At 38.5% G+C, this 23,275-nt stretch overlaps 1 protein-coding gene across 1 annotated transcript in view; it reads right to left on the bottom strand.

The window, feature by feature from the left end:
* Positions 1-952: 952 nt before the first annotated feature.
* Positions 953-23,275, bottom strand: part of iars1 (isoleucyl-tRNA synthetase 1) — a 60,316-nt gene continuing 37,993 nt past the window's right edge. Inside the window, exons 22-34 of the mRNA XM_067586915.1 lie at positions 22,925-23,002; positions 22,228-22,349; positions 19,001-19,103; positions 18,306-18,389; positions 14,663-14,837; positions 11,661-11,773; positions 9,224-9,319; positions 6,074-6,250; positions 5,578-5,698; positions 5,142-5,267; positions 4,721-4,867; positions 3,382-3,534; positions 953-2,384 (exon numbers count right to left, since the gene is read on the bottom strand). Of these exons, the coding sequence (XP_067443016.1) occupies positions 2,302-2,384; positions 3,382-3,534; positions 4,721-4,867; positions 5,142-5,267; positions 5,578-5,698; positions 6,074-6,250; positions 9,224-9,319; positions 11,661-11,773; positions 14,663-14,837; positions 18,306-18,389; positions 19,001-19,103; positions 22,228-22,349; positions 22,925-23,002 (1,578 nt within the window). The 3' untranslated portion in view covers positions 953-2,301. The remainder of the gene's footprint in view (positions 2,385-3,381; positions 3,535-4,720; positions 4,868-5,141; positions 5,268-5,577; positions 5,699-6,073; positions 6,251-9,223; positions 9,320-11,660; positions 11,774-14,662; positions 14,838-18,305; positions 18,390-19,000; positions 19,104-22,227; positions 22,350-22,924; positions 23,003-23,275) is intronic.

Below are 23,275 nucleotides of genomic sequence, written 5' to 3'. Positions count from 1 at the left end.
ACTTATGTGTTTAATTTGGATGCAAATTAGTAGTAAATTTATATCACGGTGCAGTAAAGATCACCAGAAGAGAGATTCTGCAGCAGCGCCCCCAACTGAGAGTTACCTCAACTGTCAACAAGCAGCTCTCCCTCCTGGCCCCTTTATTAATCAACACACACACACATACACACACACACACACGACTACTCACTATATTGGCTGCAGAGGCAAGCTGCAGACCAGTGGGAACCAGGTTTCACAGACACAGATTAACACCATGCCTGTGGATGTCAGTACCCTACAAAAATCCCCTGGAAAGCCAAGTCAGCCTGACGCTATGTTTAAATCCTCAACAGTCAAACCGGACCTCAAGGTCACCCACATTATTAGAGAATAATGTAATGTTCAACATGGAGTCTCAAGTGACCTTATTAACTTTTAAAGTTTTTAAAATGAATGACAATGTCTCTGTATTCTTGTCTACAGTCAAACTTTTCTGGCATTCTTTTAGTTTAATTCTCATTGTAAATAATTTCTGCACTGACTGGCTGCTAGAACTAAAAACTAGGACTGAGGCATCTTTCAAATAATAAATGGAAATTGCAGGATGACCCAGTGGAAGATTAATACATCTTTCCATGGACAGCTAGTTACTGGGTCAGCTGTAACCAGAACATGTGAGATAGTACTCTCGCTTTTCATTTGCTCAAACCTGAAACTAGAGTTCACTGTCAGGCTAGACAGTGTGGCGCTGACATTAAAAAGTCCCCAGGTTACTTCGATTCAGATGGTTAACAGCAATGAACATTTAGCATACTTATCATAATTGCAGCAGACATTAAGACGCTGCTTTGGTGTTGCAACATGTAATCAGAGGAATATCACTAGTCAGAGGAACAGCGTCTGTATCAATCTTCTCATCTGACTCAAGGCAAGAAAGCAAATAAGTGTAGCTCCCAAAATATCAAAATATTCTTAAAAAATTCATTTATTGCTGCTGAAGGGATTTTTAATCCATTTTGTAGCTTTTGTTCGCTGATCTTGCTGTTTAAGAAAGCAACATGAGTCAGTCAAAATGTTCAAAGACAAAACACATTTTTCCATGTTGTTAGAAAAGTCCGACTCCAGGCTCCCACAGACACGGTGTACAGCGAGTCTCTCCTCGACAAACTGAGGTTTGAATGAGCAGAAAGAAAAAAAAAAATACATGTTGGTTTTTAGTCGCCTTTGATTTATTCCATTTGTCACTTATAATAGTACATTATCCATTTGTTGCTCTTTTTTTTTTTTATTACAGAACCCTTTTGTCCCCGAGGTACAGCAGCCCAGAAATCCATTTCACCTTTCAAATGCCTTTACAATTGTCAAAGGATTCCCAATGCAATGAGCAGAATAGGTTTATCTGTTAAATTCAAAATGGTGTGTAAGCACAATAGGCCAAATTGGTTTCCCAATTATGAGCCACTGCAATAATTACTCTGGACTAAGCTCACCTCAAATAAGCCTCTAAAGGGAAGTAGCTTGCATAATTTTTATCACTAGCATAGTAGAGAAAAAAAAAAAAAAACATCCATTGGTAATACTGACAGCTAGACAGGTTACTCTTCCTTGGAATCCTTATTTCAACGTTACTGAAACACGAACCTTTGGCATTTCTTTCTGGTTAATTCGATGCCTGGTTTTCCTTCCACTGGTAGATTTCCAGTTTCCATGACTGGCCACTTCACACTTTCACATTTCACACATCTATCCAGCTGGTCTGTTCAGCTGTTGTGTTTGAACAACCATTCTGTTCTTGAAGTGCATCAATTTTCTAAAGAAGAATGTAAAAAGTTTACCGACAAATCCCTTCACTGTCCAGAATAAATATAGCTTTCTAACACATTGTGCTTTCTTGAAAAAAATTGTCACTTACATTTGGTGATAAAGTAAAGAGAACAAGGGAAAGAAACTGCATCAAGGAGAACGACAGAGATCCTGGCTAAATACGATGATTAATTAGAGCATCTTGGAATGCTTGTAACACATCGAAATCTTAAGTCATGCTAATTTGTGCCTGAAAGCGTCTTAAGAATTTTCAAGACATAGCTGATAGCGATTCTATGGGATGAACTTGACAGACAAGCCTGCTTTGCATCAGGATTTCCCTCCAAAAAAAGCATCTAAACAAATGACGCACATCGTGTTGTCATAATCCACTGTACATCAATGGGGTTGTTGTGACTTCAGAGGTAAAAAAACTTCATTCAGGGAACCTTTGATGTATCAGAGACAAAGGTTGACGCCAAGATCTTAAAGATGGCTTCTCATTCTCAGGATCTATGCTTCAGCTGTAGTGGGAAGAACTCTCACAAAAAGAGTTTTGGTGTCTAGAGATTTTACAGATGCATCAGATGGCAGCTCTGAAAAACATAAAGAGAAACTATGAGTGGAGAAATATTGTCAACCCAAAACCCTAAACTCCAAAGTTATTTAAGTTTATTCAAATACGATAATAAATAAAGATCTCAGCAACTCCTGTTATAAAGGGATATTCTTGAATGCTAATTGTGCCACCGTATTGTAGCCACTTACTCACCGATCTGTGCACTGAAGATAAGATTACATCTAACCCTCCTCTAGTAATCCATTAATTTTAAATGTAACCAATGTTGCGAGAAACAGAGAACTGAAGTCTAAAAGGACCACGCTAACGCATGGTGACTGAATAAAAAACTAAAAGCGATTTGATCAGTGATTAATAGTATTTGACAATATATTAATGTCACATTTTATTTTATGTTTTGTATTTACCAGGAACACAATTTTATTACAAAAAGTTATGAAGTGTTTTCTATATTTTTCTTTGTCAGTTGAAAACTCTAATGAAAAATATCCATAATCTCACCCCACGCACTGACTTATCCTTGGTTAATCAATAATGATGGTTAAATTAGGGAAAAAAACCTGTGTTAGAAACTTAATCTCTCCTTGCTTTCTTTGCTTTATATAATTAAAACAAACTGTGAGATGTGAAGCTAACTCAAATGGAAAACAAGTTAAAAAATCAAATCATTTAAGCATAAACATTAACATATCTTGAAGTTAAAATAAATAAATAAATAAATAAAAAAAAATACTGCTTTCACACCTGATCTGACTCTGCCTTTTTTTAATGTATCCCCCGGTACTTACTAGCTAAAATGTGACATTTTCTCTTCGCCAGGAATTACAACATAATTCCTTAAATTCCAAACCTGCACTGGAAACTACTTTTCTTATCAGTGGCCTCTTAGATAACGAAGCTAAAAACTATCAGATTCTTTCTCCTCACTGTATATCTGCCCTGAATTATTGGCTTTAACTCAGTTTAAGAGTTCTTCTAAAGTCGGTATGATATCCACCATCTTTTCATCTTACCCTGGGTAAGGTCCTGGTCCAGGTAGAGTTTGAGCCGTCTGCTGCGGAGGCCGAAAACCTTGGCAGCTTCAGACAGCAGGCCTGAGTAGTCAAGCCCATTCTGTCCCACTGGGTTCACCAGCAGGAGCGTGCCCACCTCTCCTGTCTGGCACTCTGGAGGAGATAGGAAGAGTGTTGAAGAAGACAGACTTTACTTCCTCTACAAATTAAGGAATGGTTTGCTTGTTGGTTTGGCTATTTTTGACCTGGGAAGGTACGGGAACAAGCTTTAGCCTAGCCATGGGAAAAGTGAGGAGACAAAACCCGGCTGATCAATTAGTGAATGTAAAGTAAGAAGGGCAAGGTTAAAGAGGCTGGGTGTGAATGACTTCAAGGATAAGGCTGCACAATGAACACTGAATTCAACACACAATGAGGGCTGGAGGTTTTCCAGTGGTGGAAAATAACAAAGTACATTTGCTTGAGTGTTGTACCTAAGAACAGTTTTGACATACTTGTACTTCGCTTACTTTATACTTCAACGCCAGAACATTTCAAAGGCAACTATTATAGCTTTTATCCTAGAGCATTTATTTGACAGCTGCAGTTACTAGTTACTGTGCAGATTCTGATTTTATATATAAACCAATGATGCACTTACAAATGTTTAAACTACCCAACATTATATACAGTATTTAAAATAAGCTCCATCTCAATCAGCAACAACATTACGTGCTACATAGTAAAGACTGAGAAATAATAATAATAATAATAATCCAATAATATAACACTCTGAATAGGCTGCTATTACTTATGATACTCTACATTATCCGTTAGTACTTTTGCTCTTAATACTTAAGCAAACTTTTAATGCTAACGTAGCATTTTTATGGAGTGGTATTGCTATGATCTCCGAGCTCCGATGCTGAAACATCTTCATAATCTAATAACAGTGACTGTATTATTGATCTCTGGAAAGGGTAGACATCGCTGCAAAGGCTCAGAGATGCTGTTGCATGTTTACACTGCTTTCATAGTTTATTTCTGCTACTTATCTTCTGCTAACTTGGACTTAGAACAGCTGAGAAATTGACAGTAATAAGTATGTCAAGTTTGAACACCCAGCTGGATGACACAAAAAGAAATGTGGGGCCATAATGCCATATGTGTTGAGTAAAATATAGTTTTGACTACACTAACCTTGTTCGCAGGACAAATTCAATGTTGTTTTTGGTCACTTCAGAGGAGGTGTTGATTATAATAAATAAAGTTAAGTAATGGCAGCGTTATACTTGAACTTAACTTTAGGAAGTGACTTATTATTTGTGCATGATCATGTGTGTGTTCCTGCATCTCTCACCAGCTGGCTGCGCGTTGCAGAGCAGAAGGTTCACATAAGGACATAGGAGGGTGTCGGTGGTGGGGGCGGGCCCAGGGGAGGAGGAGCCTGACGTCACCGACAACGTTTTACCACTCAAAGCCTGGAGGTCTGTTTTACTGGTCAGCTCTGTAATGAACACACAAACGTGCACACAAGCATGTGTACACAGACAGCACACAGACACACACAGACACACACGGAAGAGTTTTATAAGTTACCCAGATCATTATAAAAATGTCCCTTACTAGTTGTGTTTTTATGAGGTAACTGCAAGAAGGTAACGACATTCACTCATGTAACAACGTGGCAGAGGTGTCTGCTGTGACAATGGTTTACTGGCCTCACAAAATAGTTCAGAAAGAGCTTTTATTTCTGTCAGACTGGTCAAATGAGGTCTCACCAGTCCCGCCATTGAAGATTTGGAGCTTGGTGTTATTGGTTCCAAAGATGCTGCTGCACACTTTCTTCAGCTTGTCCACATCTAGACAGTTATCCCCTTTGGGGTTCTCCAACAGCACCATCCCCTCTGAACAAGAAACAGGATTACTTGCAGAGCCAAACAGTTCATACAGTTAATTACGGATAACACGAGGTGACGGAACTCATTCTATACATGAAAAGCTACATGAACTTTCGGTTTTGTAGAAAACATGGCATTCAACATATTTCATTATTTCACCTATTAGCAGATGATTTCTTTACACCAAAATGCAAAAATAACCTATGAGCAACTTCTATTGACAGTTTTACATTTTCTTGTCAGAATATTTCAGGCTGGAAAGCCAGACATCCTCAATCAATCAGTCAATCAATTTTTATTCTCCTGCATGCTCTACCTTGTTCTTTGTTGTTGACCTTCACTCTGAGGTTCACGTAGGTGCAAGCTGGTCCATTTAGAGGAGCCCGAGGAGCTGAAGATCCCTTTACTATAGTTAACTCCAAGTCTGAGCCCTTCAGCTACAACAAAGAAAATAAAGAGCATGAAAGAAGGAAACACAGAGAGAGAGAGTGAGACAGACTTTTCATAATTTTTACTAAAGTGTCCTTAAAACTAAAAATCAAACTTGTATGAACCCACAAATTTATTCAGAGTGGTAACAAGAAGAATGTGAAAACTTTGAAGCAATAAAGAAACGTAAACTTCATCATTTAAAAAGATCATTTCGGTATAAAATCACTCGCACTTATGATAACACAGACTGTCTGCAACTAGCATGTTTTATAAATGTGGAAAGTCTGTGCTATATAACAAGCTGCTTCTCAAACTGAGCTTCTACTACACAGTAGTACAGCAAACAATAATCTTGCTTGTCCTCAGGTATCCTTTCTTACCTGAGTCTTTTCTTCTATGATGACGCTGGCAGTCTTGGGGACAGGGAAGGGCAAAAGTGGAGCCTTAGTTGTAGCCAGGATGAAGTCAGTGTGAGCCTGGATCACAGAGGCCAAGTACTCCCCCTCTGGCTGGCTGCGGTAGTACACAGTAATCTCATCTGACGGCACCAAATGGCCCTAAGGGACAAGAGATTGAGTGGTAACTTGCAGATATGTAAACAAATAGCAAGTGCAGCCTTTTTACTTCAAAAATAAATAAAAAAAATACTGGAATTACTGGCCATGTAAATATGCTAAAAGTGCTGCTGTACTTCTTCAGAAAAACCTGTTATCCAATTAAAATGATTGTCAAGGATGCAAGGAATCCCAATTTTGCCGCAAGCAATTATTTTCAATGCTTTTTCCTCTTTTATAAGAAAATGAAATCTGGAAGAAACAATTACCTGAAGGAAGAAAAGAAAGAAGGAAGGAAGGAAGGGATAAAAAAAGAAGAGAGGGATTAAAAAGCAAAAAACCAGACAGTACAAGGGAAAAAAATTAGTCAGAAAGGAACAAGGGAAGATTTTTATTGGATGAAAGCATTGGCATTGCATTGTGCTGCCAGCCTCCTCTAACCTTGACACATTCAAACACATTGATCTCATCCTAATCTGCAGTGTGCAGCCGTGTGCACGTGTGCACAGCCATACACACATGCATATAATGGCTGTGTAGTACACACGTGTACACTTGCAAACACACACACACACACACACTCCCAATGCAGTATGTGGCTCAAGGGCAGAGGAATAACGTTAGCTAGATACAGAGGAGCAGTCAATCAATGGAGGAAGGTTTATAGGCTTTTCCTGCCAAGTCAAGGTACTGACCCTACCCTGAAGGGGCTAGTACAGTATATGTGTGTGTGTGTGTGTGTGTGCGTGCGTCGACACGATAGAGCTACAGAGAACTCCAGCTTGTGAGAAAAAAAAAAAGGGAAATGTTGACCCCTGTTTCTCAACCCTGCATATGCTCACACACAAAACACAAACACTGATAAAGACACACATGCACACCCACAAACTACTACCAAACATGTCAAAGAATTGTTAAAAAATTAATTCCCATCCCCGGGGTGGAAAATTCCTAACAGATCTCAGTTCGAAATAACTGGAGGAATTTAGCCTGGCTGGGAGCCAGTGCACACCATTGCTATAGGGGGATGGAAAAAACTGTTTGTTGCTTGTGAAAACAAGGGGCTGTTGGCTAATCCGTCTTTACTCCCCAGACCACTTCAAAGCTCTAACATTAGAATCTGAAAGGGGCCAGACTGTAATTAAGCTTCCATTAAGCCTGCCTTATGATGGAGAAACTTCTAACTGTGACGCTGCAGTGGAAAGATTTCAAAACTGCCTCGACCAAATTAGCATGGGACATAACGAGGGAGGGGGGGGAGGAGGAGGGTGATCAAAAGGACAGAAATGTAACAAAAATACAGAAAATATTTTATGCTGGGGGGGTCGATATTGCAACTAATAATTTGTTTCATTATTGATTACTCTTGATTAATCAAAAGTTTAGTCATATATATATATATTTTTTTTTTTCCTCAGCGTCCCGCAACTGTCTTGAATTCTACTTTCAACTATCCCAGATTTAACAACCATTATCCCAAACTGACGTTATTTTTTTTTCATTCTACATAAAAATATAGTTTAATAATGTTGTTTCAGTAACTTGCATCACTTCATTGACTCACTCTGTTCCGCCATGGAAGTTCTGCTAGTTGTTCCCTGCACTTGTATCTGAATAAAAAAATTGCCCTGGGTGTTTGGCCACAATTAGTTTTCATTATTCTTTTAGTCATTGGTTGAGTTACTGTTTCTTGTTTATTTCTAACTGTTTGATCAATAAATGCATCACTGCAGTGCAAATGCAAACCTTTTGTATTTCTGATTGGTATACGGTGATGGAAATGTACACACACTTTGAACATATCTCATAGTGCCCTTAATTATAATCATCTATTAATATATTATCTATATTAAATTTCATTTTGTTTTATTAATCTACATAACAGTTTGGATTTTTATTATAGCTACATTACAGACTGAATAACAATTTACTACATCTCTCTGTCGATGAGGTTATTTTTTTGTGAGAAAAACAGTGTTAGTGGAGCTTTGAGTTAAGATTATTTTTATCACAGTACAGTCAGGTAGGTGTGTTGAAGATGAGCTGCTGCTATCAGCAAGTACGCTGTTGTTCCAATTGCAGAACGATCATACTGCGTCCTCCTGTCCTCGGACATTTGTACTTCTGAGTTCCAACGTGTCAAGTCCAAACTAGCAAGTACGGAAATCCGAATTTGGCGTACTTTGTATCGACAAAGCCCTTTGATTAATTTTGTGTGTGTATGCGCTCAAGTGACATAGTGTTTTTTGTCATTTGAACACCTAACAATTAAAATGAGATATTTTCCATGATGCATAAATGTAATAATTTCACTTGTAATGATAAGTTTCTCTACTGTCCCAGACTTGTCCCAGGCACCGAATCTTTGTGTCTCAGGGACAACAGGACATCCGTAATTTTGAGGGCTGGTTGACTAACAGATTAATCAGAACTACTATATTGAACGAACTATACGAATGCAGGGTCTGTAAAAAGGATACTCAATATGACTGGCAACAAAAATAGTATTATTTAAAGATATCAAACAACGAAACCTCTTCTGGTTTCTACTGGATATACTGTATCTGTTGTGAATTTCTACTGCCAGGAGGTTAGTGTTGTCCTTCAAATAGAAACCAGCTATCAGCATTTTGTGTTTTTCTTTCCTTTTATGGGGGAATTTTGTGTAAATCCTTCTATCCCACTGTGTCATGTCCCTAAATACTTCTCATATTCAATTTAATTTGCCAAACAGTCATGCATTACACATGCAAACAATAGCCTTGGAAGATATTTTGTCTTCCAGTACCTCTCCTCACACTGTCTCAGTGGCATGTTGAGCTCACCCTGACACTGCCCTGATTACATGTATTGGCAAACACTTTCAACTATGTCAGATTATATTCATTAAGCACTGGATTGCAAAATTCAGTTGTAGCGTGTTAGGTGTCACTCTTGTTTCCACAGCGAGTAGTGCTCCTGAAATAATTGCCCCACCTTCTTGCGTAGTTTCTGAATGCGGTTGATGACCTCTCTGGCAACGCCTTCATCCACCATGGACTGGTCTGGGGTGACATCCAAAAGCACCAGGACCTAAAACACAACAGGGGAGGTTAAGCTAAATGTTAAACTGATGAGAAATGTGAGCGATGAACTGTTCTGATGATTCCAAAGACTGATAAGGATTTCTTCATTTTGACAGACAAGACTGCATCATATACAACATTCAGTTTATTTGCATTTATGAATGCCATAAGCTGGCTACAACATTTGACCAGGAATAGGTTGAATTTTGAGTCAGTGAAGGTTTAGTTTTCAAAAGTTTCAAAAGATCCTTTATGTAAGGTGAAAAACATAGATTACTGGCAATCATTATCATTAAATTTTTAAGTGGATAAATCATGGTGAAATGTTTCAGCAGCTACTTGAGCACAAATATTGATTTTTCCTCGGGACATAAAGTTTTGATTTGGGCAGAAAGGAATATGTAATGCTCAGAAACATTCTTGAAAAAGTATTTGACCCTATACTCCTTCTCTTTATTTTTTTATCAATCAACTAAATAAGAGTCAATTCCAGGTTGGTACACTTACTCAGAAAAGTTTGTTTACTCTCTAGTTTTAGTGCTGAAGTTAAGAATGAATCTAATATTTTCCTGTGGAGGTGGAGTTTTAAAAATCAGCAGTTTTTCAATCACTCTTATCGTGCACATCCAACAATTACTGCAACATGCAGTTGAGAGTTAACATGACATGAAGATCTTTAAATAATATTAATCTCCTGATATGAGTTTGCTTGGTAATACAGACTCCTTCAGCTATGTGCTACAATCCTAAGAAAGTAGGTTAACATCTGGAGACGACAAGCGCAACCTTTAAAATACAGAACTGTCTTGTAATGTGAACCATTTGTTTGTACTGTACAAAACGAAAGAAAAAAAAGAATCTTTCAGCCAAGCAGTAATAATGATAATATTGTTGTCAGTTTGAGTCATTACAGTAAAAGTAAATTGACTGACATGATGTGTAAGGCTGAGCTGCTGCCAGCCCTGAACACTGGAGAGGAGGAGGGAAAGAGATGACAAGGTGACAGAGAGAAGTACACATAGGCAACAGAGAAACAGACAGACAAAGAGAGGCAGACAAATGGGAGCTGAGGAGTCAGTGCAAGTGAGCGAGTGTAACAGAGAGAATTAAAAAGCCAGCTCAGTAAACTGGTATTAAGGTGCAGCCGTGTGGTGTGTATACGGTTGGAGGAGCACTGATTAGAGAGGGCCTGTGGGAAACGCATACATGCTGGTTTCCACTTAGCCGTGAAATGATTTCATACATCACACTCCTAGTAAAGACACATAAACGCATTTATGGTATATGGCAGCTTGGTGCAGGAGCAGCGGCAGAGAAGTGTTTATATTCTTAGATCGAGTTAATGTACATTGCACTTCGTAACCCAATCTAGACAACAACAGCAGGTAATCTATCAGTAAAGAGACAGACTGAGAGATGGCAAGTAGAGGGGAGAATGTACTGTACATGTATGTGTAATTTATTCATTATGTTACTAGAATTTTAGACAGAAAGGAAAAATTTCAAAAAGGACAGAAATAATGGAGATTGTTGAAATTGTTCCCATGAGCTGATTTTACCAGTTAAAATAACTAGCACAGTGGTGCTTTGAGCTGAATGCTAACATCAGCATGCTAACATGTACACAATGACAACAGGTTGTCATTCAGCAGGTACAATGTTTACCAGGTCTTAACTTAGAGTGTTAGCATGCTAACATTTGCTAATTAGCAATAAACATGAAGTATGGCTGAGGCTGATGGGAATGTCATTAGTTTTGCAGGTACAAATTTTAATTTTGACCTGATGGTGGCGTTAGATTAGATTTTATCACCACAGTGATTACAATTAATCCTGAGCGGGACTTTGAAGACATTTCATGGCAATCCGTCCAGTAGTTTATTCTTTCACTAAAAGGAAAAAATGGCAACTTGCTGTTTGCATAAGTGGAAAGGTCCCTTAATAGTTGTTTAAATATGTGAGTGTATGTTCGTGTACTTGTACAGAGCATGTTTCTGGCCTTAGACATGAAATGCATATTAAAGCCAATTTCTTGTTAACCAGTTATAAGACCCTTTAAGGAACCGGTATTAATTCTCATGAATCTGACTGAATTTCTAAATTTTGTACAGTTTACACTGGATTCAGTGACTGAATATAATATTTTAATATCCATTTCTTACAACATAGGGCCTTTTTTTAAGTTGCCTGAAAGCTGTCCTGTCTGAATGAGTCCCATACTGTCTTGCAAACAATGTCCCTTTATTAAGTATTCAATCTAATTTTGACTCCATGTTTCCTGAAGGTCACATTTTTGTCCATCATAGTGTTGAATTTGCATGCAAAGAAGTAGTATTTAAGAAGCATACCTGCGAGTCAGAGTGTGCTTCGTACTGCGCAGCTGTGCCAGAGCTCTGGTCGAAGGTGTACATCAGCCTGAGGTCCTCCTCATGAAGCTCATGTCCGTCCACCGTGATGCATCCTGAAAATTAAGCACAACAATAAGAAAACATTCATAACCACAATTGTTTATATGAACCTAAAAATACACATCATTATATAGCTGCATGCAATACCATTAATCAATTCATAGAAAAAAATGTGGTTTTATTATAATAAACATGCTGTTCATACAAAATTCAACAATATGGAACCCAACTGTATCTCAGCACCATCAGCCCATATTTCTGAATTACCATAAATTATACTATCTGTGGTCTGTGGAAACTGCTAATAGTGATCAAGTCTCTCTGGCTCAAATTGAGCACTATAAGCAGATGATTATTATAAACAATTTTTTTTTCTTTGTTGTTATTTCTCACACAGATTGCCATCTAATTGACATTTGTATATTTATTACATGAATATAAAGTAATCAAACAGACAGCTTCAGTTGATTGTTTCAGAATACAGTATAGCTGTTTTAAACGCTCGTTGTTTTGCTGCTGCATCTCATTGGCTCGTTTTTGGTATTTTGTCGTTAGCTTCGTATAGAATGTTTTTCATTGAGAGAAAATGACTTTCTTTTTCCCGTGATGATTACAACGTGTATGCAGCACCAGTCTCAGGTAGCCATCCAGAAGCTGACGGGTTACCGCAAAGTCATAATGGCGCTGCAGCCTATCATACGTGTATTGTGGGAGTAAAGTCAAAAAAATAGAATTACCATAGTTTAATATTTTTTTTCCATATGTTGTCATGTATGAAAAGACCCAAAATGAACACTGTAAGCAGACTACTTGATTACTACAGGCAAATTATTTAAACAGAATCTGTATAGGAATGATTGTCCCAAGCTTTTTGATCCATGTAAGTGGTTGATCACTGTACTAGGATTTTCCTTTTGGGTTGGGATACTCTCAATAACAATGATGTACGACAAAGTTATGTTGTAGGACGAAGAGAGCCAATTAGGAGGACTGCTCTCATATAAAGAGAGTTGGGTGTTGAATGAGATCTATTCAGGGAAATGTTTGAACTGTTTTGAAGGGACTAGATTAGATTAGGACTCAGATCAATCACAACACCCAAACACACATATTACTATCATTTGTGCAAATATCCAAAGCTTGATCAAAGATACTTAATGAGACAATTAATGTGATTTGTCAAACAATATTTGGAATTTGTGTTCAACTAAATGGTTGAGGTTTACTACAAAAAGAAAACATAAAGAGTATAAGGTTTCAGATGTTTTCCTGTGAAAAATCGAATTCTTGCAAGTAGAGAGATGTCTATATTTGTACACAACTTTCAGGCTTTTTGATGCTTATTATGATTAAATCAATGCTGGCTACAGACCCTAGTGAAAATGTGATGATAAACAATTTAATTCCCCTCCATCCTCCTCATTAAATTTGAATAATTGCCAGCTGATTGTGTGAAATTAGTCTTCATTCGGCCGGAGTTATCTTTGGAGAAAGATCCTAGAAAAGGTTTCAATTACACTGAATCATTCAGATTAAAGTCCTCTCCTAACTTGCATGCAGACCAAAGCTCTGTTTTGAGTTAGTTGGGGTGTGGACTAGTGTTTGCTTGCATTTTGAAATTCCTTACATTGCAGTCTTTCTGGTCACATTCACAAGAGATCTGAGCTTTTAAACAATACAGCAAACTCAATCTAGTCAGGTTTATATCTCGATTTTGCCAGTGGCAGCAATTACCCATGTCTGTGTTCTGACTAAAAACCATGACCATGTTTCTTCTCTCCTCTTCACTTCTCCACACCCAGAGGCCGGGTGAAACAGTCACTCCATTTCTCTCTAATCCCAGATTTCCACGCTTTGATTTCCTGTGTCCCTCCTCACTTCTCTGCTCTTTCGTCACCTCTTTTCTACAGCGTCAAAACGATGGGCTCGAAATTACAGGTAAGGAATGATACAACCAATTGCTGTGAACCCACAATCAAGTATCTGGCCAAACTGCTACCCTTCTAAGTCTAAATTATAAAGGTTTTGATTCGTGAATTCTGCAGCTAGAAATTGCTCAAAAGGTTAAAAGTAGGCTCTCAACTGGATGTGAGCTTTTCCGTTATTTTACTGCATCGGCGATAGAAGTAGACAATCCATCAAACGGATCATAATCATTATCAGTGACATTTGTTTTGTCTTTTTTTACTCCACCTTTTTCTGCCATCTTCCCAAATATCTCTAAACCTTGTCTTCTAAAACAGAGAAAGGTGTTGAATTACACAGTTTAGCCCCTTAAAAAATGGGTTTAGTTTATTCAAACATCACATCTCGCCTTTAATCACAAGTCAATGAACTGTTACTTGGTGCCACTGTGCACCTTTTCATCTGTGTGTCTCCTCTCTTCATCATTTTTTCCACCTTCCTCTACCACAGTTACCATTTTCCTTCCATCCCTCATACTCCTTCCTTCCAATTGGCTAGACTTCAAACGTCCAAGTGATTGGAAATGTTAAGTTCCCACAGTCCAGCTGACCTCCACAGCTTCCTTCCCCAGAGACTCTGGGGCTCTCCTCGTCTTTCTATAATTGGAGAGACAAGATACCTTGCGCTCCTTTGATCCGGACTCTAGCTCTGATTATAGTTTCAGAAGGGTTAGGGTTAGCATTATGGGGATAAACTAACTGGCTGTCTGTCTGTAGAAGGTTTTCATTACAAGGATTCATGATTTACTTTTTGGCAAAAAAAAAAATATGATTTTGACACAACATGCAACAATTGTGTAATTGCGAGCAAAATCCTAACACTTACCTCCTTCAATAAACTAAATAAGTAGTTGTGTCATTTGTGTCGAGAAGTAAAAATGTGCTGATGTGCATTGAAATTGCTGAAAGGTTTTTGTTAATTTTCTTTGCTCCCTGAGTTCACAGACTTTTTGCACAGACAACCACCCACAACAATACCTGTCTTCTGGAAGGCCTCTAGCTGTTCGCTGGTGAGCTCCTTGATAGACGCAGTGACGGCTTTGAAGGCCCCCTTTAGTCTCTTGCCCAGCACCATGTGGTCTGGCTCAGCTCTCAGGCGGATACCGTACTTGTCCTTGTCTGTCGACAGTGTCAACTGGCGCACATTAAGCTCCTGGAGAGTGAAAAATAGTCGCAGTATGTCTTAGAAAAGGTAAAGTCACAGTCTTGTAGTTGCCTGTAGAGAGTGTTTATTGCCCAGGTACGAACAGAAACTGTCAGTGAATGAGTACCAGCGTCAACAGAGACAAACAGAAAAAAGAATACAAAGGAAAACAAAAAGCAACTAAAATGAAACTAACACTGCAAAACTAACAAAAGTTCAATTAAAGTATGCATACAATTACATTGTTTTTTTTAATGACCGTGTGTTTTCATTCTATGCTGCCAAACTGTTAAAAAATTAGGTAAAGAAAAATCAGTACAGCTCTCCTCGACAACAGCTCACACGTTCAGTGAACCAACTGCAATTGGTCAATTAAACATTTAAAAAGTTAATCCTGCACCCAGCATGTATACCTGTCCGCCCCAACCAAATGCAATGTAAACTACTTGAAATATAGTGGTAAATTACACTAACATTGTCTGGATTCATACGTTTTTTTTCTCTCATTATTATACAATAAATGAAACAAAATAAAAACTGAAACATGTCAAGTGAAACTGAATTGTAAATGCACTGAAAAAAAAAAAACTTGAGTCCATAAAAAACTCCATTCAAACTAGATAAAAACACAATCTAACATAGAAAGAGAAAACTTTAATTACCACCAGCGTATACTCTAAAGGGCAAATCAAAATATGACCACAGAGAGTAATTCTCTTTGGGAGTGAGTCAGCCACGAAATCAAACAGTCAGTAAGCCAAGTAAGCCAATCGATCTTTAAGTCTCCAGTAACCCTGCAAGCCATTCCTCCTATTCAGTGCCTTTCAATTCAATACGTTCTATTCTTCAATCTAAGGAGAGGGAGAAATATGTGAACCAGTCATATCTGATACTAATTTTAGCCATACTGACACCCACCCTAGCCCTGCCATGCACGGCTTCTTTCAGTCAATCACGCTGAAAAATTGCAGGTTGTTGCCGAGTTCTAGCATATTTGACTTGCTGACAGAAAGGCTAGTGAGGTGTTGAAAATAACAGCTTGAGGGGTTGAAAATAGCGACTCGAGCTATTGTTTTGAGTGGAATTTGGTTTTAAAATAGGACTGAATCTATGCCAAAGTCCACAAGACAAATCTCTTTTACCTTGAGGACATATATAGCTGCGTGTGTGTGTGATGCATAATAAAGTGGCAATATACAGTATTTTGGTGCATTACAATGAATTCAGCGACGCATCAAAAAAAAGAAAAAGAAAAAGCTGACCAAAGCTAAAATATAGGTGGCCATTAACAGCCTATCACATTTTGTGCCTACTCTCTTCCTTTCTGAATGTAGAGACAATTTGTTTAACGCATGTTCTGCCTCAAGAAATAGACAATGAAACTTCAATCAGCATAAATCAGGATTCACCACTGCTTGGTGTGAAATGATCATTTGCTGTGTCTCATATCACAACGTTTGCAATTTGAGACTTGGCTACTGCATAAGTCCAGTGTCAAACACTCCAGGTAGCAATCCCATCAAACATGTCAGTACTAGTATTGCTACCAATACTATCTACTACTCATTATATCACAACAGGCAATTCTGAGTGGTCTTAAGTTAAGCTAAATGCTTTGTTACATCCTGTTGGAGTAAAATTAAAAAACTTTAATTACCTCAGACCTGCTGTAAAGGGCCAATCAAAAATGAGAGAGTAATTCACTCAGAGAGCGAGTCAGTAAGACCAGTCGACATCAGCGATACTGGTAAAGATTTAAAAGTTAATACTTTATTTTAAAAGTCATCACGGAGCATTTTTGACATTTTGAATAGAAATGTTAAACTGTCTGCAGGTGTCCCGTTGATGCATATTTAAGTAGTGCTGAAAGAAATTTAATTGATTGGTAATCTAAGTAAAAGCAAAGATAAAAAGGACAGTTTTGAATAAGAGGTTAGGCAGACTTAGTCAACCTAACCTCCAAAACCTTCCCTCAACTGAAACTACATTACACACAGAGTTTAAAGGTTCTTCCCTGGGCAGTGAGACCTTAACTGTGCTCAATTCTGATCAAATAAACCTTGTTTACTGGAGAGAAGCTAGAAGGTGGTGAGGTTAAACGTTTTCCCCAACAGAAATGAAACAGAGAAGTGGCAAGAACTAAGATAAAGCTTGCAGAGTCCGACAGAATGCTGCAACAGAAGCCCTTTTCTCTCGTGAACATTAATCCGTAAATGTTCTGTCAGTTTTCCTGGTCAGCATCATGTGGGAACAAGAGCAAGAATCAACTTTTCATCTAAGGTGTATCGGTAATATTTTCAGCTCGGGACCCAATACATCTCAGGAGATCTTTTGTTGTGGCTCTAGTCAGAACAATAGCAGCAACATTCCCAAGTAAAGCATGGAAAAGGTTACAATGGGGTTGATACTGACAGTAGTGGGAATATCTGTTGGAGAATCAAACGCAAAGACGAAGGGATCATTTCAGTTTAATGGCTTCTTGTGCCAAAAGGCTGTGACAATTAGTCTGTCTGATGTCCAAGTCGTCATTTTTACAATCTTGGACAGCACTTGAACGAACCACAGATATATGTTATCTTGTAATCTACGCTTTTCAATGCAGAGGCATACAGTGATAATGATACTTTGACAAAAAAATTATACGATACATATTTAAAACAGCAGACGCCCGGTGGTCGACAGAATTTTTCCATACAGAAAATCCACAGTATGTGAAAGGGCAAGAAGAGTTAGTTAAACTACAATGATGTATATTACTGTCACTGTGAGGTCTGCAAACAAACCAACAGAAATATAATGTTTCCTGTACTAAAGCGGAAAAAAACACATACTACTCCTATTTGCACTCTACATTCAATGAGGTGTGAGGTAGATCAAATGTGAAATTATTCTTATTTAGGCATCTGCTCCACCAACTTTTTTAAATGCAACAGACAGCTGAAGATAAACAGCATATGAAGAAAGATGTACTCCTGTTCTACATCCCCTCTATCAAGCCAACAAACAGTAGTGACTTTGAAGTGTCAAAGGCGATCAGGGGATGTTTCTCCTCTTTGACTTACAAACATTTTTAGTGCATTTTAAACCTATCTATTAGTGAGTCGATAAGAGGGAATGAATGTGTTGTAACAGAGGTCTGTAGTCAAACACGAGCCAGAGGTGTTGTGGTTCATGGACTGCTCCTTAAACCCGCTAGACCATCAAGGAGCCCCTTATTTAACTTATGAATTTAATAGCTCAAATCAAAGCACAGTAGAACAACAAAGTGAGATTTCAGGGGAACACTTCATGGGAAAGATAAGATGATGCACGTCTTGTCTTGAAACTGGTACAATAACTGTGTAAATTAAATTAACAGCAAATACTAATACTTTAATTGCAATTTACACAAAGTACACAAAAAGTACAATTATCACAAAAATATAAAGAAGTTATTCCTTGTGAAAAAAAAATAAATACAAAAGACACTTCACTTACTTCCAGGATGTATTTCTGCAGGGATCGGATGTCTTTCAGAGCCTCTGGATCCTGGTGAATGACCACCACCTCCTTCAGTGGGTACTGAAATACACAAACATTACAGTTGATCAACAGAACTGTACATTATCTAAAAGTACAAAAAAACTGGGTTGTCATAATCAACACAACAACCATACATACTAGACTAGACTAAACCCAGTGCAGCAATATCACAAAACCAAATCCACTTAAAGTTATTGGAAACCCAGAATACTGAATTTACAATCACATATTTTTAAGATGTTATATATTTGTAACTTTAACTCCCTGCAGTCCATTAAATATCATATTAGCCAGATACTTGATTTCTGAAGCAGAATTGAGAGTTATATAAATCTGAAAACAATATATCAGCCAATGTTTCTTTTACATAAAAGCATAACATACACAAACATTTTTGATAAGGATCCCTTAAGGAATTGTGACCAATTGTGTTTGTACTGGACATTTTACAGTTTTTTAAAAAAGACTTTGACAGTGCTTTCCAGTGGACAAAATATGTAATGGAGACCCCATTTCCCAATTATCTTAAATGTAATGTAAATATACACAGATTGAATGTGACAATTGAAGACCTTGTTTTCTATACTTTTAGTCAACTGTACCTCATGTACTGGAGCGTACAAGTGAACTGGGTAAGGTTGATGATTTACCTTGACGGGCAGTGTCTTCCTGTCTCGGATCACTCTTCCCAGCTCGATCACAGACTGCATCTGAGAGACAGCGCTCTCAATGCGCTTGTCAATCAAACTCTCCCTGTAAATCAGAGAGATGAGCAAAGAAACCCTGAGTATTACCACAGTCAACACGTATTGTTAAAATGTCAGAGCACGAGTGTCTAAATAACCCCTGAACTCCACTGTTTCATAGTCATACAAGAAGATGAGGTGGTAAAGTGCTACTTTCTCAAGTTTCATCCAAAACTCTATACATGCATGGGACTTTTATTATTTAAATCAATAGCAAAAGGTACCACCTGACCGTGCTGACTTTTTAAAATGAGAAGATGCAGAGGGATGAGAGGAACATAAAAACACATTCTGTATTCTGAGAAATTCTGTACGATTTCAGGGTGATAGGAGCATTTTTACAGTGACTCATCTTCTGGTTAATGGTGATTTGGAAGTTTAAATGGATCTTCTGCTGAGGGAAATTAATAAAGCACAACAAGGTTGGTACCACACATCTCAATAAAGGCAGAGTTTAGAACCATCAGCACCAGAGTTTAACCCAGAACATCCACTAATAAGGTACACTGAGACTTCCTCCTCTGAATTCAAATTAGAGCTGCACAGCCACCGGTAATCACACATAATAGTGATATAAGCCCTAACTGTCTGCAGGAACACAGACTCTGTGTGTGTGTGTGTGAATGTGTGTGTGCGTGCATGCACGACGCTTATTCATTTACTCATGCAGTGTGCTTCCCCAAGTGTGCATACAACACTGGAGTGAAATGAGAGAGGAGAGGACACCGGGGACAGCCAATCATTTAATGAGCTGATTGAGGAGCAGCTGTTCCCACCGCCTGATTGGTGGCTGACCTTTGGGAGGGGGTGAAGTAGTCTCATTCGACAGCAGGAAGGACAAGCGGCTAATAAAGCAGCAGCACTGTGTGCTGCCTAAGTGACAGGGGAGATTATATGAACCATTACACAAACTATTTTCCTTATGCGAAATCAAATGGATATTTAATCATGTCACAACTTTTTTTTTTATAGTTCAAGATGATGCAATTAAGTTTGGGCAATTAGAAATTCCTCACAGGCATAGCAAAACTGATCAGCCACCAGGGCACACATTTAACTGAAGTAAGTGAAGTGAGGGAAATGAGATGATCATATTTTATGACCAACATCCATTTGCAGGGCTGACTATCAGTTCTGTGAGAGTATTTCTCTACTGAAAGTGTACACACTCCTCTCTCTCTCTCGCTCTCTCACTTACTAAAGATATCAACAGCGTCTACCCAAAAAATACAAATAGATGATTTTTAGAGAAGATAGCAGTGGAGGGGAGGCTGTGCATAAGGATTTCAATCTCTAAGTTTTCTTCATATCAGATGACCTGGTTGCTGGTTGGAACTGACTTTGTACTGCTGTGGAAAATGCATCATCTGCAATTCACTTTTATCACACAGAAACAAAGAGCTATGAATTGCATTTGACACATGTGCTTGCTGCAAAAATCTGCTCAAGAACTCCTCAAAAGCCTTGATTTACAGACCCAATTCATCCAAAACTTAACTTTAAAATCGAAAGGTTCGATAATTTCCTAAAACCACAATAAAACAAGAGTGGTGGTATATAAACTAGGATGAACATGAAAAAAAAAAAAGCCTGACAACAAAGAACAGCGGGAATGAAGAGAAAGAACGGTTAAGACACAAAGAGAACAGCTGCTGTGAAGGCTGACAGTTATCTAGAAACTACCGTGGACTCTTGAGCTTCAAAAGCTTCTACTCTGAGGAGTTCAGAGTATGACATGATTGGGATAAAGCAATGTCTTGATCCCTTCGGGCATGTCTGTGTTGCGTTCTGGCTGCAACGCGGTTTTGTTCTGTTCTCTACACGGTGTCATATCCCACCGGGAGCATTTGAGAAGCAGAGCGTTTTGCTCCGGCAGCACCAGAGAAAAGAGAGCCACCCCTCTACCTGAAGAGGAAGCCATAAAATCATAAATCTTGTCATAAAATCTTGTAATTTTCCACTTCCAAGATGAACCTCTTGTCATCCACAGTGACAAATATCCTCTGACCGGTTGACTTCTGGCCTGGTGCCAACGGTTATAACGTAATGTTGAAGTAGTGATGTGATATATACGATCGGGGGTCTGCACAGGGTGCTTTATTTTGAAAATTGACTGGATGCTCACAAGCATTGACTAGAGCGGCTGTGATCAGCTCTGGTGGCCGCGTTGAAGCTGGAACGCAACACAGACAGAGATGATGGGATCAAGCCGTAAGACTATGCACTCTGGCTGAACCTGATAAGGCTCTGAATCAGCAGTCAATATCCTATGAGAAACGAGGCTATAAGATCTAGAGTTGCTGCTCTCTAGCTGATGGTGTGTATTAAAGGGAAGCAAACAAGGGAATTTCTCAGAAGAGATTTACAATGAATGCTTATTATCATTGTTACTTTAATTTAAGCCGGCAATAACTGTTTTCAGCCACTTTGAAACAGAACTCCTAAGGAAAAATATCTCATAAGCTGCTACATGCTCAACTATGTTCATGAGCTGCACAAAAATAATGATGAGCTGGGCGGTGAGATTGAACCAAAACAATAAAGTTGCAGGCTGGAAGACCAAAACAATGAGCTGATAGACGCTAAAACGCTGTGCAGAGCTGAGGGGAAATGCAGAGTCGGGTGACGATTCATTTGGATTCGTCAATATAAGCGATTCCTTTCAAATACAAGTAGACATGTGACCCATTGTCAAAGGATTTGGCTGGTGATTCTCTATATTTTTCTTATTGTCAACAAATCTCGTGTGCAGAGCCAAACCAATGAACTCATCCTTCTTACAATTATTGTGTGTGTATCCAAAGCCTGATATATCTTACTCCTCTGTGCTGATAACCTCGGTTATTGTCCAAAAACTATTAAAAACACGTCAATGAGCACTGGGCTGCACTGGACAGCATGTTGGTTGGTTTAGAAATATATATCAGGCTTTGTACACACACACAATACTTGTCAGTAGGATGAGTTCATTGTTGGTTTGGCTCTGCTCATGAGGTTTGTTGACAATAAGAAAAATATAGGAAATTGCCAGCCAAATCCTTTAATAAAACAATATTAATATTAGCTGTTCAACGTGGCATGAAGCAGTTAGTTTCCCTATAATTTAAGTTTATTAAAGGGATTTTTCCAACCTGACTTGGGGCATCATGAGATAGTGGATGCTGCTGGTGTCCTTCTCTTCGATAGAGGCAGGGTCGATGAGGTGACACAGATTTTGGTACATCATCTCTGTAATGAACGGTGTGAAGGGAGCCTGAGGGGAAGGAGGGAAGAAAGCAAATAGAGATAGATAGTGAGAAAAAAAAGAAGAGAGGAAGATTATTTGATGCACAGTACTGTAGTTAATTTACATTTTCTGACATCAAGGTCTAAAAGTCAGAAGGAGCTATAAAATCAGCATAGAAAACACATTTTTTCTTCAGCTTTTTCCTCAAATGGTATAAAAGTTCAAACAGGATTGTGCCAGAGTGAGGTTACTTCTAATGTGATTCTCCACCATTTCAACCACGGCTAATTAATTTGTATAGCTCAAAGCTGATCTGCATTGATCTGGGTTAGGCTAACTGGCTCTTAGTGTGCCTCTCGCCTCACATGCAAACATCTTCAATGTGTTAAAAATAAAAACTCCTACAGCTCATGCATTATTCATAGCTATGCAAGCTCATAACTCACACACATACACAGACACACACAGACACACACACCAGCATTATTTCTTTGTGTCTTGCATACACAAAAGCAAAACTTCATCACAAGAAATTTCCCTCCATACAATCGCTTTTTCTCTCAGTCACACACACAATTACACACAGGAACAGTATGACTCACCATCAGCCTGCACATGGAGAACAGAACACTGAAGAGGGTTTCCAGCGCCCACAGGCAGTCCTCAGTGCCACTCTCTCCCTACAGAGTTTACACACACACACACACACCAATACACTCAGTCCCCTTAGAACAGTGAAAAGAGAGAAGTGTCCTAACAGACAGCATGTATCCCCCAATCATCGAAGGGTCACAAACTGATTACTATAAAATATCCAAAAATAATGAGGCTATAATGAAAGCCAAGAAACCTACTGGTAGTTTAAATCATTGTTCCCACTGAATAAATTAATAATGTATGCGTTTAACAAAACTGAAAAAGATACATGACATGAACGATAAAGAATGGCATCA

Source organism: Thunnus thynnus, chromosome 4 (genome assembly GCF_963924715.1).
Source record: "Thunnus thynnus chromosome 4, fThuThy2.1, whole genome shotgun sequence".
NCBI lineage: Eukaryota > Metazoa > Chordata > Actinopteri > Scombriformes > Scombridae > Thunnus > Thunnus thynnus.
This window is presented reverse-complemented; position numbering and strand designations above follow the sequence as displayed.